Source organism: Nycticebus coucang, chromosome 4, assembly GCF_027406575.1.
Source record: "Nycticebus coucang isolate mNycCou1 chromosome 4, mNycCou1.pri, whole genome shotgun sequence".
Classification (NCBI taxonomy): Eukaryota; Metazoa; Chordata; class Mammalia; order Primates; family Lorisidae; genus Nycticebus; species Nycticebus coucang.
In genome coordinates this window covers 121,123,707-121,140,776 of record NC_069783.1, presented here as the reverse complement: position 1 = coordinate 121,140,776, position 17,070 = coordinate 121,123,707, and the positions used below count along the sequence as shown (strand labels likewise).

Genomic DNA, 17,070 nt, shown 5'->3' with positions numbered 1-17,070 from the left:
GCAACCTCAAAAGGTGACAAGATATTTAAACCCTCTTTGTCATTTTTCTGGTTTCTTTTGTTTGTTTGTTTGTTTCTTTAGAAGTAAAACTTGAAGAAGTTATTCTGCCTGACTCATCAATAGCTTCCCCAGGGGACAGAGAGTAGGATACAGAGAAGAACCCACAATCCCATGGTGGGGCTGCATAGACCCCTGCAGCCCAGTAGCAATATAATGTGAGCTACGTGCATCAAGTTTCACTTTACAATAGTCACATTAAGAAGCGCAAAAAGCAGTGGGGGTAGGGACCCAGCACCTGTGGTTCAAGGAGTAGGGTGTAGGCCCCATATACCAGAGGTGGTGGGTTCAAACCCAGCCCCAGCCAAAAACTGCAAAAAAAAGCAACAGGGGGAAATTAATTTTCACAATGATATTGTTTCACACAAAATATCTGCGACAGTATCATTTCAGCATGTAATCATCAATATTTAAACATTATTTTGAGATGTTCTGGTCTTTGAAACTGATGAGTCTCATATGAGACCGGCCACAGCTTGGGATGCTCCAGCTGGGGCTGGTCCGTGTTGAACGGGTCCTTTGAATCTCCAGGGCTTTGTTTTCTCACTTTTGAATGAGGGAGCTAGACTAGCTGATCGCAACAGCTCCTCTTCATCCTAACACTCTCTGACTTTCAGTGCTAAAAATGGCAAACCACCAAACCAAAACAAGTGGTCTCCCTATAAGAACTTCATTTCCTTACCTGCAAAATGGGAACAATCAAAGGGGAATCAGATCAGCAGACGAGGGAAAAGGAGGAAGGCACAGTGTCGTGAGATCATTATGAGGGCTGTGATTGACGGGAGACAAAGCTCAGAATCTACTTGCTTAGACCTTTGGTTTATTTCTCTCATCCATCTGTAGTGTGGGGATAAAAAGGCACTTACTTCATACAGTGGCTGTAAGGATTAAATAAGACACCCATTGCAGAGGGTTTGGACACCATGCTTAGCCCATAGTAAACTCTCAATCATTACTCAGGTTGCAGAAATGAGGTGGAAGGTGGGAGACGAGTGCTCAAGGTCACACAGCAAGGATGTAGTGGCAGACATTGGCCTATGTGGGCTCCTTCCTTCTCACTGGCAGTCATCCCTGACAGTCAGCCACTGATTTCCTCACAGCAAGGTAAATGAAATAAACACACCCAAAGCTTCTGAATACTCAAATGAGGCTTGGACCCAAGTATTGTTTCCATGGTATGTACTCTGGCAAACATGCATATGTGATTTGTTTAAAATCCCAGCTCCCGAGGGAGGAGGCTGGGTTGTCAACTATCCCACCCAGCACACCCCTCTCTGTAGAAGGCACCACTCACCGCTACCCATGCGAGATTCCTCGGTGTGATTTCAAGGGAAGGACCCCCTTCTAAATGGTGCGTGAAGTAGGCCGTCCTGAAGAGAGCAGGACCAAGATGGACAAGAAAATGCACTATATTAGGAGCTAAGAAGCCCGAATCATTATGCGTTATATAACAGGAACCTGCTTTTCTGAGCATGCCCTCTCATTGCTACATTCTATTTCATTTAATCCTGCCACTTACCCAGAGACATGGTTATTACCAATGATCCCATTTTACAGATTAGGAAACTGAGGTTCAGAGCAAATAAAGAACTCACCCAGATAGAACCAGCGAGGACCTTGAAAATCTTCCCTGTGGCACTAGGGTATCAAGCCATCCCTGAAGAGCCACATGGAAACTGGACATTTGAAAACCAAGGACAAGTAGTTGTCCCTGTAGCAGCTTAATTTATTCACCTATAAAATGGAGACAACCTAACATGACCTTGGTCCAGACAAGGATGAAAAATATGACAGTAGGTGAGGATGTTCCTTGGGGAGGAAAAAGACAGGAAAGTAGGTGTTAGGGAATTGGTATTAAGATTATGATTGACAAGGGAGGGTGCTCAGAATCCTCAGCTTGGACACAGAGATTGCTCTCTCTCTCTCTGTCCCTCAGCAAATAGTGACTATTCCTGCCTCTCTCCAGCCCAGCTTCTTTCCAATTCCTTCCAAAGATCAAGTTTCATTTCCAGGGCCAAGTTCTGGGAGACAGGGAAACAGCACCAGCCGAGAGCCCTCCCTAATTCTAGACAGCAGCCAGGAAAGACAGGAGCCAGGCTAAGAGTGGCTCAGAAAATGCTGAGAGTGGCTGGGGCTGCTGTGGATTGCTTTATTTCTGTCTTCTTTTTTTCTTAAGCAAAATACACCAAAGACCAATTCCAGTCTCTGTCCTTCAGGAAAGTCTGGCCCAAGCCAGGAGATGTGAGCCAGTGTAGTATGGAGGGGGAGCTTATCTTCCCAAGAGTGCACATTCAAATGCCTTCTTTCATCAAAGAACAGAGCCTGATGCCAAACTGGACACTGGAGAGCACTGGAGGTCCCGGCTGTCTCTGCCTCCAACTAAACTATGAGCATCCAGGGTTTGGCACCTGGAAAAGATGGGGACTGGGGAAGTTAAAGAAGCAGGCAGAGAGAGAGAGAATGGACCGAGTCTCCCCAGGGAGGAAGGCCACGGCGGCCCAGGATGGTTTTCCCTGCAAACCAGAACCCGGGCAGCAAGAGGCTGAAAGACACACAGCCGGTCGGCACATGGGCCACATACAGCAGAGAAATGACACAGCATGAGGCCGATGTGAATACACAGAGAGAAATACACACACAGGGCAACACCAGATGGAGGAGGCAGCCCGGGCTGGGCCCGGGTACTCATCATTCCTTCACCCACACAAAGGGGCTGGCGGAGTTATGTAATGTGCACTGCAGATGGGAGGCCAAACTTGCTAATCACCCAGCTCTCGAGGGAATCCCAAAGGTAGAACCTCCTTCTGGGAAGGGTCTCTGCACCCACATCCTGTTCTCAGAGGTAGCAGGAGCTTGTCAGCTGCCTCTGCCCTGGGGTGACCCTGGGAAGTCGCTTAAAAGGAAACAAGTAAGTGAGTATCAGTTTGTTAGTCCCAGCAGAGGGGGGCTCCCTTCTTGTATTAGTGTGGTGAGGACGCTGCAGAGAGGGGTCCCGGGATAAAGACAGAACCTGGACTTGAGTGGGAGATAGGGAAAGAGATGGGGGGCTCTCTGATGCTCCCACCCCACCCACACGCAAGGATCACCTGCCCGGACCCAGATGGCTCCTATTGTACATGGTACACATGCCACTGCTGCACACCACTCACCTGGGCCACACCACATCTCCAGCAGCCCCCTCCCCCATCAGCCTTGGGTACCGCAGTCACACCCCATTTCCCTGAGCCTGATGGCAGTCAGTGACTTGAAAGTTGCCTGCATTTCAGGGAAAAAGCTAGGACTTGAGAAAATCACCAGAATATAAATTTCAAACAGCTAGAGTGTGAGTCTGAAAGCTCAGGCTCAAGAGTGGAGCTGACTCAAGGTCACACCCTCCCACTGCCAGTATTCTATATGTGACCTTGGACAGGTTACTAAACCTTCCCAAGCTTCAGTTTCTCCGTCTATTGAGAGATCACTATAAGGGTTAAAGGAGAAAAACAAAAATATGTGTCAATTGTGACAGTGCCCAAAAGCGTCTGGTGTGATTAGTCTTTCGGGCTTTTTCTTCTTCAATCAACAAATATTCATTGATCACCTATTCTGCACATAGACTAACCCCCAGGGTACGACACCCACTCTTCCTAATGTTTCTCTGTCAGGGTTGCAGATGATACGTGGAGCACTGGTGCTGCCCACAATTTTACATAGACCTATCTCTATGGTATTTATAATGTCTGACCACATCTATCCTTTTGAACTTGGAGCAAGCTAATAGGTACAAAAATGGTCATGAAGGTCAATTTGCATCCCTCATTGGCAGGTGTCCATGAGGAGGGGTCCCCTCTTTGTTGTGGGAGTGGCTGGAATGCAGACACCAAAGATTTGTGTCAGCTGAGCTGTGACTGAAAAATGTGTACGGGACACAGAGAGTAAGGCTGCAGGACGAGTTGGAGTGGTGACTTCTTACGATAGGAAAGAGATAAGACAGGTCCTGTGATTCTTTGTCATTTGATGTCTGTGGCTGACTGTCCATGCCTTCCCTGGGGAGATCCTTTGGTCTCCGAGAGCTTTGATCATGGAAATGAAAGTAGGCAGTTTGCAGCTTTCTGGGAAAGATGTCCCATCCAGGAAGAAGGATTCAGTTTCCAGGTTAGTTTCGAAACTCCAGAGTGTCTTGTGACTAGATTTTGTCAGTCACTGCGTTTTCCATCTTAGTTTCCGAGGTGGTGGTGTACAAGCCTCTTCAATCTCTCTCTCCCTCATTTTTTTTTCCTTGTTTTCATCCCCTCTCCTATTCCTTCTTTTCAGCTTGGGAAGCCCCGGATCTGATCTGCATCTAACAGCCTAGTGATCAAGATGCCCAGAGAATAGTTCACATCTATCATGCGTCACTTCTAGACACATTCGCCAGACACTTCTCCCTGACCTGTTGCTCAGGGACACGTCCCACCGCTTCTCCTGACGTCTGCCTGGTCAACCGTCACTTCCTTAGAGAACAGGGAGGGAGGCAGATGCGTGAAATCATGCCACCGACGGCCCAGTGGCAATGAGTGGGTGACGCCGGGTTGACGTCAAAGACAGGGAAGGCTGAAGCCTCTGCAGCACCCGTCTCCCCGGCTCCGGTCTCAGCGTAGCTTGAAGCCTGGTTCTCTGGGTGAATTGTCTTGGCCTGATATTATTTGGAGGTCTTCAGCCGGGACCCTTGGAAGGCAGACACCATGGAGGATCACATGTTCGGTGTTCAGCAGATCCAACCCAATGTCATTTCCGTGCGTCTCTTCAAGCGCAAAGTAGGGGGCCTGGGTTTCCTGGTGAAAGAGCGAGTGAGCAAGCCCCCCGTGATCATCTCCGACCTGATTCGAGGGGGCGCCGCAGAGCAGAGCGGCCTCATCCAAGCCGGAGACATTATTCTTGCAGTCAATGGCCGGCCCTTGGTGGACCTGAGCTACGACAGCGCCCTGGAGGTGCTCAGAGGCATTGCCTCTGAGACCCACGTGGTCCTCATTCTGAGGGGCCCCGAGGGCTTCACCACGCACCTGGAGACCACCTTCACTGGCGACGGGACTCCCAAGACCATCCGGGTGACACAGCCCCTGGGTCCTGCCACCAAAGCCGTCGATCTGTCCCACCAGCCATCAGCCAGCAAAGAGCAATCACTGACAGTGGATGGGACCTTGGGTCCGGGGAACGGACCCCAGCACCCCCAAGACTGTGGGCAGGAGGCCGGCTCTCTGTCCCATGCCAATGGCCCAGCCCCCAGGCCCCCAAGCCAGGACCCTGCCAAGAAAGGAACCAGGGTTGGCCTCCAAAGCAGAGGGGAGAACAACGAACTGCTCAAAGAGATTGAACCTGTGCTGAACCTTCTCACGAGCGGGAGCAAAGGGGCCAAGGCAGGGGCACCTGCCACGGCAGAGATGAAAGACACAGGCATCCAGGTGGACAGGTAAGCTCCCCAGGGAGTGTGCGTGTGTCTACACGAGCATGCATGTGTGAGCCCTGAGACAGCCTCAGCCCAGAACCCCTCCCTGCACACCCACACCCACTCCGCCTGCTTTGGTCTTCACTTAAAATTACAGTTGTAAAACACAAGCGAGCATAACTTCTAGCAGCGTCTCTTGCCATGACACCCAAAGCAGCTGATAGTCATGGTAGCAGACAGCATATCTTCCCATCTTCCAGGGACCCCACAGATGGGTGCTTCTGTAACCTGTGTTTCAAAAGTGAGAAGACAGAGGCTCAGAGGAGGGGCTTTCCTGAGCTTTCCCAGTGAGTGAGAGGTGCTTGTGAGCACGGCACCCTTGGGCGTGTGGCTCATGGCAGGGTCCTGGGAAGAGAAAAGGGAAGAGCTGAGCCCCAGGTGACCTTCAGCCTAAGTCAGCTTCCTCCTTGCCACAGCCAGTCAAGGATGAGGAAGGTTCTAAAGGAGGAAAAGGGACCCAAAGTATAGAATTGGCCCCAATTCCCCTGAACAGCAGTCTTGCTTGGGTTATGTGGGAACTGAGGCTAGAACTCAAAGAACTGGGTAGCAGCACCTCTGAGTTTGCCAGATTGGCATTTTCTGATGCTCCTGGGGAGGAGAGCTGACAACACAGTGGGTGATGCTAACTCCTCCTCTGGGGAGAAATCCCCTAGGCCAGGTGATTGGAGAATAGTGCGTCAAGAGATTGAACAGAGAGAGAAGTTTCTCTCTGCACCCCCTTCCACTTTCATCTTAGTGCTGCCAGGGTGGGTCTGGGCACACCCAGAGGGACGTTCCAGTCTGTTCTCACTCCTAGAAATCTAGGCCAAGATTTCCTAACCCCCTCCGCAAGAACCCCCAAGTGTCCCATGAGCACTTAGAGCTCTCCAGGAAGCCCCTCAGGGACCTGGATGAAGGTAGCTTTCCGGGCCCCTGCATTCATTCATTTAACAAATGTTCATGGAGGCCCTACTGTGTGCCAGGCACTATTCTGGGCTCTAGGAGAAGGACAATGAATGAAATAGGCAAAGCCCCGATCTTAGGGAGCTTACAGTGTAGTGGGAAGACAGACAAGAGATAAACATGTGGAGCTTGTCATATAACCATGTGCTGTGTAACAACAAGCTACATATACGAGGAGGCTTTCATAAGACTATAATACTATATTTTTACCGTAGCTTTTCTATGTTTAGATATGCAAACGTTCCCCGTTGTGTGACAGTTGCCTGCAGTATTCAGGACAGTCACATGCTGCACAGGAGCAATAGGCTAGACCAGAGATTCTAGATATGTAGGAGGTTGTATATCTGGGTTTGTGCAAGGGCATTCTGATGTTTGCACAGTCGATAAGCTACCTGTGACTGTATGTCAGTGATATGTGCTAAGGAGATAAATAATGTCAGGGAGGGGATCAGAAGTGTTGGGGGGGTCTAAATAGGGAGGCTAGGGCAGGTCTCACTAGGAAAACAACATTGGAAGATGTGGAGGGAGTGAGGGAGAGCATCTGGCAGCTGTCTGGGGAAGAGCATTGCAGGCAGGGGGAACAGCCGTGCAAAGGTCCTGGGATGGGAATGTGCCTGGTGTTTATAAGGAACTGCCTGGGAACCAATCCTCCTCCCTACTCCCCCCACCCCCAATCTGTGGCAGCTGGCCTTAGCCCACCTTTGCATCCTGAAGGTTTCCTAACTTCACACACCCATGCAAAACCGAGCAATTCCAGGGAGACCCCAGCTTCCCCCTGGTAGGAAGACAGAGCCTCCATCACAAGCCCCCAAGCAGAGGGGAAAGAAGGATCACTCGCCTCCCTTTGAGCCACCCGCCTTTCCCTGGGGACAGCATGCAGTCTTCCCAGCATCTTTGGTCCTCACTTCAGGAAAGCAATCACAGAGAATGTTGGCCCCAGGATACAGGGCATGGTGTGACCTTCTTGGCGGGGCAGATGCTTTGGGACCTCTGTTGCCCTAGACGTCCATTTACAGAGCTGGTGGCCAGCATCTGTTCTCAGGGTTCTCCTGGCTGGTGGAGATTTGATGCCTGGTTCACCCACAACTAGCACAGGAGGTCTCCCAGGCTAGAACCTGGTCCCCAGGGTAGCTGCTGCCTCCCGGGGGTTCCTACAGTATCATATCCAGTGGAGGTGGCATCCTGAGGCCTTGACATGTCTTCTGGACATTGAGCAGCCTGTCTCATTCAAGGGATTTAAACTCCAAAGCAGCTGAAGGATCTAGAACAGGGTCCTCAAACTACGGCCCGCGGGCCATATGCGGCCCACCGAGGACATTTATCCGGCCCGCCGTGTTTTTGCCACCGCTGCCTGTCCTGCTTAGCAGCAGACTGGTCCGGCCCGCAGTGCGCATGTGTGGAATGTGCTCCGCACTCTCCGACTCCCTCCTTCTCTCTGTCTCTCAACTCCTCCTCTCAGTCTCGGGACTAACTGATGCACACTTGCATCACTTGTTACGACTAGCAGTGACAAATATGGAACCGGACATTGACCATCTCATTAGCCAAAAGCAGGCCCATAGTTTCATTGAAATACTGGTAAGTTTGTTGATTTAACTTTACTTGTTCTTCATTTTAAATATTGCATTTGTTCCCGTTTTGTTTTTTTACTTCAAAATAAGATATGTGCAATGTGCATAGGAATTTGTTCATAGTTGTTTTATTTTTAAACTATAGTCCGGCCCTCCAACAGTCTGAGGGACAGTGAACTGGCCCCCTGTTTAAAAAGTTTGAGGACCCCTGATCTAGAATCAAAAACCTCATCCACCAGGAAGTATTAGAGAGTTTTCCTCCCCAGAGGCTGCCCTGGCCACCACCTCTGCCCTCTAGTCCTACATGACCTTCCCTCTTCCTTAGCACCCTCTCTTCTGAGAAAAGCAGCAGGAAGTTAGAATAGGGAGGGAGAGCTCTGTCTTACCTGTGTGAGCTAAGTCCCCTCCCTGTAGGCAGCTGAACCCCTGCTGTATCCAATGTTTCATACACTTAACTTTGGATCTGAACTGTGCATAGTCCGGGCACCTGGAGGGAGCATCAGAATTCCTGAGGCTCTGTTACATTCAGAGCCCTACCACCCCAGGAGCCTGAACCCCCCTGACAATCCCAACATGCTCTCCTAGAAGTTAATTGGGAGCCAGCTCTTTCCCTCCTAGAAGCTAATTTGACCCTCTCCCCCAGCCAACAGTCTGGGGTACAAAGGCTTGGTGCAGAACACAAGGCTTGGAAGTGGTTCAGAGGACTTCACAGGAGCTCTCTTGGTAGCCAGAGAGCCCCTTGGGACCTCTCCAAACACCATCTTAGGGAAGCAACCTCCTGTCTTTGTTTCCCCAAGGATGAGGGAGGGACAAGCCAGCATGACATTGGGTCCTGTCCCTGAAGATCTATTTTCCCACCTTGGAGGCTGCATCCCATCCAAGCCCCCAACAATCCTCACCCCTGAGAGTTATCCCCAGCGACCCCATCTCAGCTGTGCATGTGAAGAGGTTGTTTGACCCAGAGCAGCGAAAAAACTGCTTCAGAGGAGGTCAAGTTAGGGAGATAGCGGCCCAGAGCAAAGGCAGAGCTCTGGGAAACCCACTTAGGTGAGTAGTTCAGAGGATGAGTGATTTAACAAGAGTACGTGTTCCCTAGTTCAATGTTTGCACCTGTATTGGACTCCATGCCTACCCCTATTTTTTATTATTTTTTTTTTTTTTGAGACAGAGTTTCACCACGTTGCCCTCGGTAGAGTGCTGTGGCGTCACAGCTCACAGCAACTTCAAACTCTAAGACTTAAGCAATTCTCTTGCCTCAGCCTTCTGAGCAGCTGGGACTACAGGTGCCCACCACAACGCCTATTTATTTTTCTTTTGTTGCAGTTGTCATTGTTGTTTAGCTGGCCCAGGCTGGGTTCGACCCTGCCAACCCATAACCACTGTGCCGAGCCAGCCTACTCATATTTTTTGAGTTTTTTTTTCTTTTTTTGAGATAGAGTCTCACTCTATTGCCCCAGGTTAGAGTACCATGGCATCATCATAGCTTGCTGCAACCTCTAACTCTTTGCTCAAGCAATCCTCTTGCCAGCCTCCTGTGTTGCCTCTGTTATTAGTAGAGACAGGGTCTTGCTCTTGCTCAAGCTGGTCTCAAACTCCTGAGCTCAACTTCCCTCCTCAGCCTCCCAGAGTGCTAGGATTATAGGTGTGAGCCACTGAGCCCAGCCAACAAATAGTTTTAAATGCCCTCATTTACTAACCAGAAGCTAATTCACGGATAATATAACTTATCCACAGTTTATATTTTTCCAATCAATATACTACCCTAACAATAAAATAAAGAAGACAGCATAAAAGTACCTTGTAATTTTAAAAACCTGTAATTTAACGTATTAGCGTAGCAGTGCTTGGGCATGACTTCCCTGGAATGGTCAGATGTTTGCGCCTAAACATAGAATTGCTGCAAACACAGCAGTGTCAAAAGCAGACTGACACAGGTGTGTTGTTTTGGCAACTAAAATGCCACCAGCAGTGTCGCCTTGGTGATGCAACTTTCTGAGATGGTGAATGACTCCTGATAAAAACAATGGATGAATCAGTCTTTCATCAATTTACCCAATAGCTACATGCGTGGAAAATTCAGTCCAGTTTAAAGCCATGTATGGGAGAGAGTTGGGATCTCAACCCAGGAATTTAAGCCTGCCTTTTATGTACATGAAGGTCTCAAGGCTGTGTAGCAGGCAGAACCCTTTTTCCTTATGTGTTTGTCCCTAGTGTTGCCGGACAGCTGCTACCCCTCATGCCACCTCCCTCCCCTTCCGAAGCCAGGAGCACCCTTACTTCCATCACTGTAACAACCAAAAGTAGCACCACCAATGGCCAAAGTAGCTGCTAGGGTCTGAAATAAGGACCTCATTAAGAATCAGCATCCCAAGTCAACACTCGGAAGCCCGAAGACAGCATGTGCTTTGAGGTCACTCTGGGGGCTGGAAGGCCTGGGATGATTCAAGCTCCTTGGAGCATGTGACTTCCTAGAAAATTTCTATCCTCCCAACAGCCCCTCCATCCAGCTCTGTGTGGAGGGGGGCATTGGTGCTGGCCTTCTGGATCCAGGGAGAAGGGTCACCAGCCAAAGGCACCCACCGGTGTGGGCAACAGTGTGGCACAAAGCCCAGCACCAGGCTGACCCTTCCACTCAGCTGTCCCTGGCTCATCTCAGGGCCCTGTCTCTCCTGTCACCCTCACTTTCTTTCTTCCTTTCCTCTCCCCTCTTGGAAACAGATTTAATGTCCTGCTCCGTCTCCTCCATTTCCTGTTGTTTAGGGGTCGGGTCTCTTACCTGGAGGCAGGGGTGAGGGGGCGAAGCGATGTTTACTCTAGAGACAGTCTCCCCCCTTCATCCCAGAAGGAAAGTGGCCCCAGCAAGCAGTGACAGCCAAGAGAGTGTGAGGAAGGGAGTTGGCAAATCCAGAAGCTTCCAGCACCTTCTACTCTTAGGAGCAGTCACTTTCTTTTTTCCCCTTGGAGGCTCTTATTATGCCCCCTTATGAATTTAGAATGGTTCATACTGCTTGGAGCCTGACCTGTTTTTGTATTCACCACTAGAATTTTGCTTGCTTTTTTTGTTGTTGTTGTTATTTGTTTGTTTTCTTTGGGTTTATTTTTTATTTTTTTATTGAAACAAATAACACATTTTATTACATGAGTAAATTCTTATGTCCAAGCACAAGGACAATGAAATATATTTTCCATGCAAAATATTATATACATTAAATAACATACAGTGGTAACAATGCAGTGTAGGTTTCCTGGGAAGCAGACTCTGTGATAGAAATATACAAGCAGGAAGTGTATTTATTGGGCAGTGCTGTCTAGATGAGGAGCAGGGAGAGTGAAAGAATGAAGCAGGATAGACAGAGCAAGAAGCTGAACTCTATCGAAGTCCCGACAAATATCTCAGCTGATCCCTGGAGGAACCTCTGAAGTTGGGAAAGCCCCTCAAAGATGTCTGAATTGAGGCAATGGCCAGTCTTTGGATATCTGCCGCCCCACAAACATGAACCTTGAATGAGATGACTTTCTTTAGCCAGGGGCAATTTCCAGAGAAGAACTCAGCAGAGAGCAGCCACCTGCCAATAGTCCCAGTAGCTGAGGGAAGGGGAGCTTCAGTCTCAGAAGGGTTGGGGGATTTGTGAGAATCTGGGAAGCACATCATAGCATCGAATATAGATGATCGAAAAGAATAATACATATTTCATAATTTGCAGCAAAGTTCTGCCTCAATCCCAGATACAATTGAATTTAAAATTATGAAAAAGTAAAATTCTAGCAAGAAAACAAAGAAACCACCTGAAATGCCAGCTACTGGGATTATGGAAACTTTGATAGTAAGAGAGAAGAAACAAACCCCGCAAAAAGGCCTCTAGATAGTGAGGAGAATTATTTCCAGGAATTCTCATTTTATTTTGGAGTTTTTTTCCCAAAGTCTCAAAAAATAGACAACTAATATTTATAAATACAAGTAGAAGATAATTTCAAACAACAGATCATGCTAAATCTTACAGACAATAGAAAAAGAAGAAATACTTCAAATTCATTCTACTTTATCTGGATATACCTAATATTAAAATTGGAAAAAATACATTATTAGGAAGGGAAATTACATGAGGACGCAATATCCTAAACAACATATTAACAAGTTGAATTAAAAATTATTGCTCGAACAATGTACTTTGGTCAAAATTAAATCCAACTTATGTGAAAATTAGTCACTATTCTCTTTTCTTTTTTTTCTTTTCCTTTCCCTCACCCCTCTCCCTCCTTCCCTCCCTCTGCTTTTCCTTTCCCCCCCACCATGTCATTAATTGTCATTAATTGTCCTCATATCAAAGTTGAATACATAGGATTCATGCTTCTCCATGCCTGTGATGCTTCACTAAGAATAATGTGTTCCACCTTCATCCAGGTTAATACAAATGCTGCAAGATCTCCATTTTTTTAATGGCTGAATAGTATTCCATGGTATACATATACCACAGCTTGCCAATCCATTCCTGGGTTGAGGGGCATTTAGGCTGTTTCCACATTTTGGCGATTGTAAACTGAGCTGCGATAAACAGTCTAGTACAAGTGTCTTTATAATAAAAGGGTTTTTTTCCTTCTGGATAGATGCCCAGTAATGGGATTGCAGGATCAAACAGGAGGTCTAGGTTGAGTTCTTTGACATTTCTCCATACTTCCTTCCAAAATGGTTGTATTAGTTTGCAGTCCCACCAGCAGTGTAAAAATGTTCCCTTCTCTCCACATCCGTGCTAGCATCTGCAGTTTTGAGATTTTGTCATATGGGCCATTCTCACTGGGGTTATGTGATATCTCAGGGTGGTTTTAATTTGTATTTCTCTAATAGGAGATGAGCATTTTTCATATGTTTGCTAGCCATTAGGAGCAGTCACTTTTAAATGCTGCATATTGGAGAATCCAGGCTGCTCAGCTTGCTGCCCTGAAGGAGTGTTCTAAAGAGGCCAAGGTCCCCAGTCCAGCATCCTTGCCAGTCAGCCTCGCCCTGTGCCCTAAGAGCCCCTCCCACTTGCAGGGCACACGGTTAGTTACTAGGTGCCATCACAGCAGTCACCCATAAGAGATTATGTGAATTCTGAAAAGTAGGACAGACGTGAGTTTTTCAAGATGAGATAACTGAGGCTCAGAGTGGTGAAGCAACTTCCTCAGGACCACACAGCACTGACCACAGGATGCTGTCCTGGTCCTACCTAGAAGTCCCCCAGTGAGTGTCAACAATTAAAGGTAAACCAAAAAAATGTGGCCAGAGGAATAGAAGTCAACTTCAACCCTAGAGAATCAGCTTAATTGCAGGGGACAGAGAAAAGAGTCCTTCTGTGGCAAGCCTAAGTTTTTTTTGTTTTGTTTATTTATTTATTTATTAAATCATAGCTGTGTACATTAAAGCGATCATGGGGTATCATATACTGGTTTCATAGACCATTTGACACATTTTCATCACACTGGTTAACATAGCCTTCCTGGCATTTTCTTAGTTATTGTGTTAAGACATTTATATTCTACATTTACTAAGTTTCACATGTACCCTTGTAAGATGCACCGCAGGTGTAATCCCACCAATCACCCTCCCTCTGCCCATCCTCTCCCTCCTTCTCCTCCCTCTCCCCCTTCCCCCTATTCTTAGGTTGTAACTGGGTTATAGCTTTCATGTGAAAGCCATAAATTAGTTTCATAGTAGGGCTGAGTACATTGGACACTTTTTCTTCCATTCTTGAGATACTTTACTAAGAAGAATATGTTCCAGCTCCATCCACGTAAACATGAAAGAGGTAAAGTCTCCTTCTTTCTTTAGGCAAGCCTAAGTTTTACAGTCACTATGCTAGTCAATGTCTACTGAGTGCTCCGGGTGCTCAGGTCCCACACTAAATCTTTGTGTTAATTAATTCATTTGCTCCTCAACAGCTCCTGATTTCTTGATAAGGAAACCAAAGCTCAGAGAGGCATGGTCACTTACCCCAGGTCATATAGTGAGCAAGCAACAAAGCTCAGACAGGACCCCAAGCCCATGTCATTCACCTCTACTGACTTTGTAGATTACACTGTTGGCCACAGTGTCCTTGGCCTCTGGCCTGAGGATACTGGAATATTTTCTCAGAGACTGAAAGGGAAACTGAAGCCTGAGGTGTCATTTCCTAAAGATGGGACCCCTGGTCTGGTGCAGCTAATGCAATGACCTTGAAGGATGGCAGGCACTGAGATGCCCACGTCCCAGCATCATTCGAGCCAGAAGGAGGCCTCTCCCGGTTACAGAGGGCCACCTCGTGTGCTTTGTGGTTCTCACCCTTTTTCTTCCATCACCTTGAAAACAAACCAATTATCTTGGGTCATCTCTAGCTCCTCCAGTTTTGCTATCAATGGAATTTATTTGAGGGGAGGAATTGAAGGGAAAAGACTGCTTTCCACCTGCAACTCTCTTGTGAGAGTTGCTGATCTCTGAATTGCCAGTATTTAGTTCAGAGGTTGTCCCAGGGTAGGCCCTACTGGAATGGAGGAAGAAGGAGGGAGGGAAAGAGGAAGGGGGAAAAAGGGAAAAGAGGAAGGAAGTAAGAAAGGATGGAAGGAAAGTACCCTATCTCTGCTGAGCCCACAGTCTGTGGCAGCTGACCTCAGCCCACCTTTAATAACCTAGGTGTTTTCTAACTCCCCCCACACTTGAGCAAGACCGAGATATTCCAGCAAGACCCCAGAGCTCCCCCAAGTAGGAAGACAGAGGCTCCACCAGAGAGGAAGCAAGGATCCCACTTTGCGCCCCTGCTCCCAAGCCACTGCTTGTAATCTTCCCTGCACCTTTGATCCTCATCTCCAGGAGAAGGAAGAGAGGGAGGGATGAATGCCCCCCCATGACTACTCTCCCTATGGTGGAGAGGGCGGCCGACTTAGTTTTTGCTTAGCCAGATGAAGGCTGTTAGAATCCTCCCTGTTAGAGCCGACCTTGGAAGGATAAATAACAGAGCTGATTCCAGGACTGTCTGAGTCAGAGGATCTCCTCCCAGCCTGCACTTGACGTATCTTGTAGCTTAGAATTCCCCTGCTGGGGCACTTTTCAGCTAGGGAGCTGAATGGAATAACTCAGCCTTCCCATTGAACTCAGCACAATTTTCCATTCTTGACCACTCGACCATGGGCAGCTGGCCGGCCCAGCCCAGCCCTTCTGGGGTATTACTCTTGTGTTGTGCCCTCTTTCCATTTACAAGGTGGGACAATTAAGTTCATGAACTCATCCTGGAAAAGGTGCTACATACCTCATTGCTGAATATCACTACGGTCACCTTCAAAGTGTTCCCTTTGGCCATCTGGTGACCATAGATCAGCAATGAGGTATGTAGCACCTTTTCTAGGATGAGTTCATGAACTTATTTGTCAGACCTCATATGTCTCTTGTCAGGTGGAGGCACCGGTCCGTCATACTGGGGAAGAACTATGAATAAGCCCAGCTGCCCACCCACTAAAAATTGCACACAACAGAGGGCTTCTCACCATCTTTCACACCATAAATATTTCCTGAGATCCATTCTGCCTCTGACACCATCCCCAGCACTGGGGATCCAATGGTGAACCCCACACAGAGTCAGAGATAAGAAATGAATAATAGACAGACGCAATCATCTGAGAGTATGATTCATGCTATGAAGGAAATAAAACAGTGATCTGATAGTTTGGGGTAGAGCATTATATCAGGGAAATCAGGGAAGGGCTTTCTGAAGAGGCAGTGTGTATGCTGGGCCAGAAGCCGCCAACCACGTGGATTCTAGGGAAGTGTCCCCAGCAGAGCAAGGCCCTGAGTGCAGTGAGTTGGGGGAGAGTGGAAGGCATGAAGTTGGACACGCGCGTGGGGCCACCAACCATCCTACTGCCATCCTTCTCCCCGTGCCCATTCGTACTAGCTCCTTAAGGCTGCTGCAATAAATCACCCCAAATTTGATGGTTGAAAGCAGTACGGCTTTATTCCGATAGTCCTGGCGATCTTAAGTCTGAAGGGGTCTCACTGGGCTGAAATAAAATCGAGGTTTCTGATATTTTTTTATCTGCTGCCACATTATAGCTCAACACAATGTGAATTTTTGTTTTTTGTTTTTTGGGGTTTTTTGGTAATGTGTTTCTGTTCACATAAAAAAAAAAAAATCAAGGTTTCTGAAGGGTTGTGTTCCTTTCTGGAGGCCCTAGAGGAGCATCCATCTCCTTGCCCATTCCGGGTTCTGGAGCTACGTCCCTTGCATTTCTTGGCTTGCAGGCCCCTTCCTCCTCCTTCAACACCAGAAGCATAGCATCTTGCTTCCCTGATCATGTCGCCTTCTGGCGTCAAATCTCTCTCCATGATTACATTTAAGGCCCACAAAGATAACCTGAGTTAGTCTACCCATCTCAAGGTAGACATTGCATCCCATCTGCACAGGGACCTTTTCCATATAAGGCAGTGGTTCCCAACCTTCCTAATGCCATGACCCTTTAATACAGTTCTCATGTTGTGGTGACCTCCAACCATAAAATTATTTTTGTTGCTACTTCGTAACTGTAATTTTGCTACTGTTATGAATTGTAATGTAAATATCCCATATGCAGGATGTGTTTTCATTGTTACAGAGGGTTTGCAACCCACAGGTTGAGAACGCTGATATAAGGAAACATACATAAGGGCTCAAGGCTTTGCGGCCATGATTCAGTCTACTGCACTTGTCCAGCCAACAGCACTAAGTGGTGTGCGTCCAGGCCCTGGCTGACCACTGGCTGTCTCGTCACCATCCCCATGTGGTTCTACTGGACTGAGTGCAGTGACCTTGCCTCTGGTCCCTCCACTCCCCCACCTTACTACTCACCAGCCACCTATTTGAGCCTGAGTTTCCCCATCTGTAAAAACAAGAACTCTAAAATCCCTTCCAGGAAAACCATTCCATTTCCTGGCAAAGGCTGCAACCGGCATGTTCATCGTAGGCCAAGCTGTGCCTGGCATGTGTGTGCTACCCCATCCGACAGCTCTCGAGCATGATTCAAGGGGAGGACTTTGAACACCCTCTTAGGTCAACCTGG

At 47.9% G+C, this 17,070-nt stretch overlaps 1 protein-coding gene across 4 annotated transcripts in view; it reads left to right on the top strand.

Annotated features, from left to right (window-relative positions):
• The window catches only part of NOS1 (nitric oxide synthase 1), a 178,231-nt gene that overhangs the window by 90,383 nt on the left and 70,778 nt on the right, over nt 1-17,070 (top strand). For all 4 annotated transcript variants that reach the window (XM_053589651.1, XM_053589653.1, XM_053589650.1 and 1 more), the window contains exon 2: nt 4,348-5,482. In XM_053589651.1, the coding sequence (XP_053445626.1) occupies nt 4,758-5,482 (725 nt within the window). In that variant the 5' untranslated portion in view covers nt 4,348-4,757. The remainder of the gene's footprint in view (nt 1-4,347; nt 5,483-17,070) is intronic.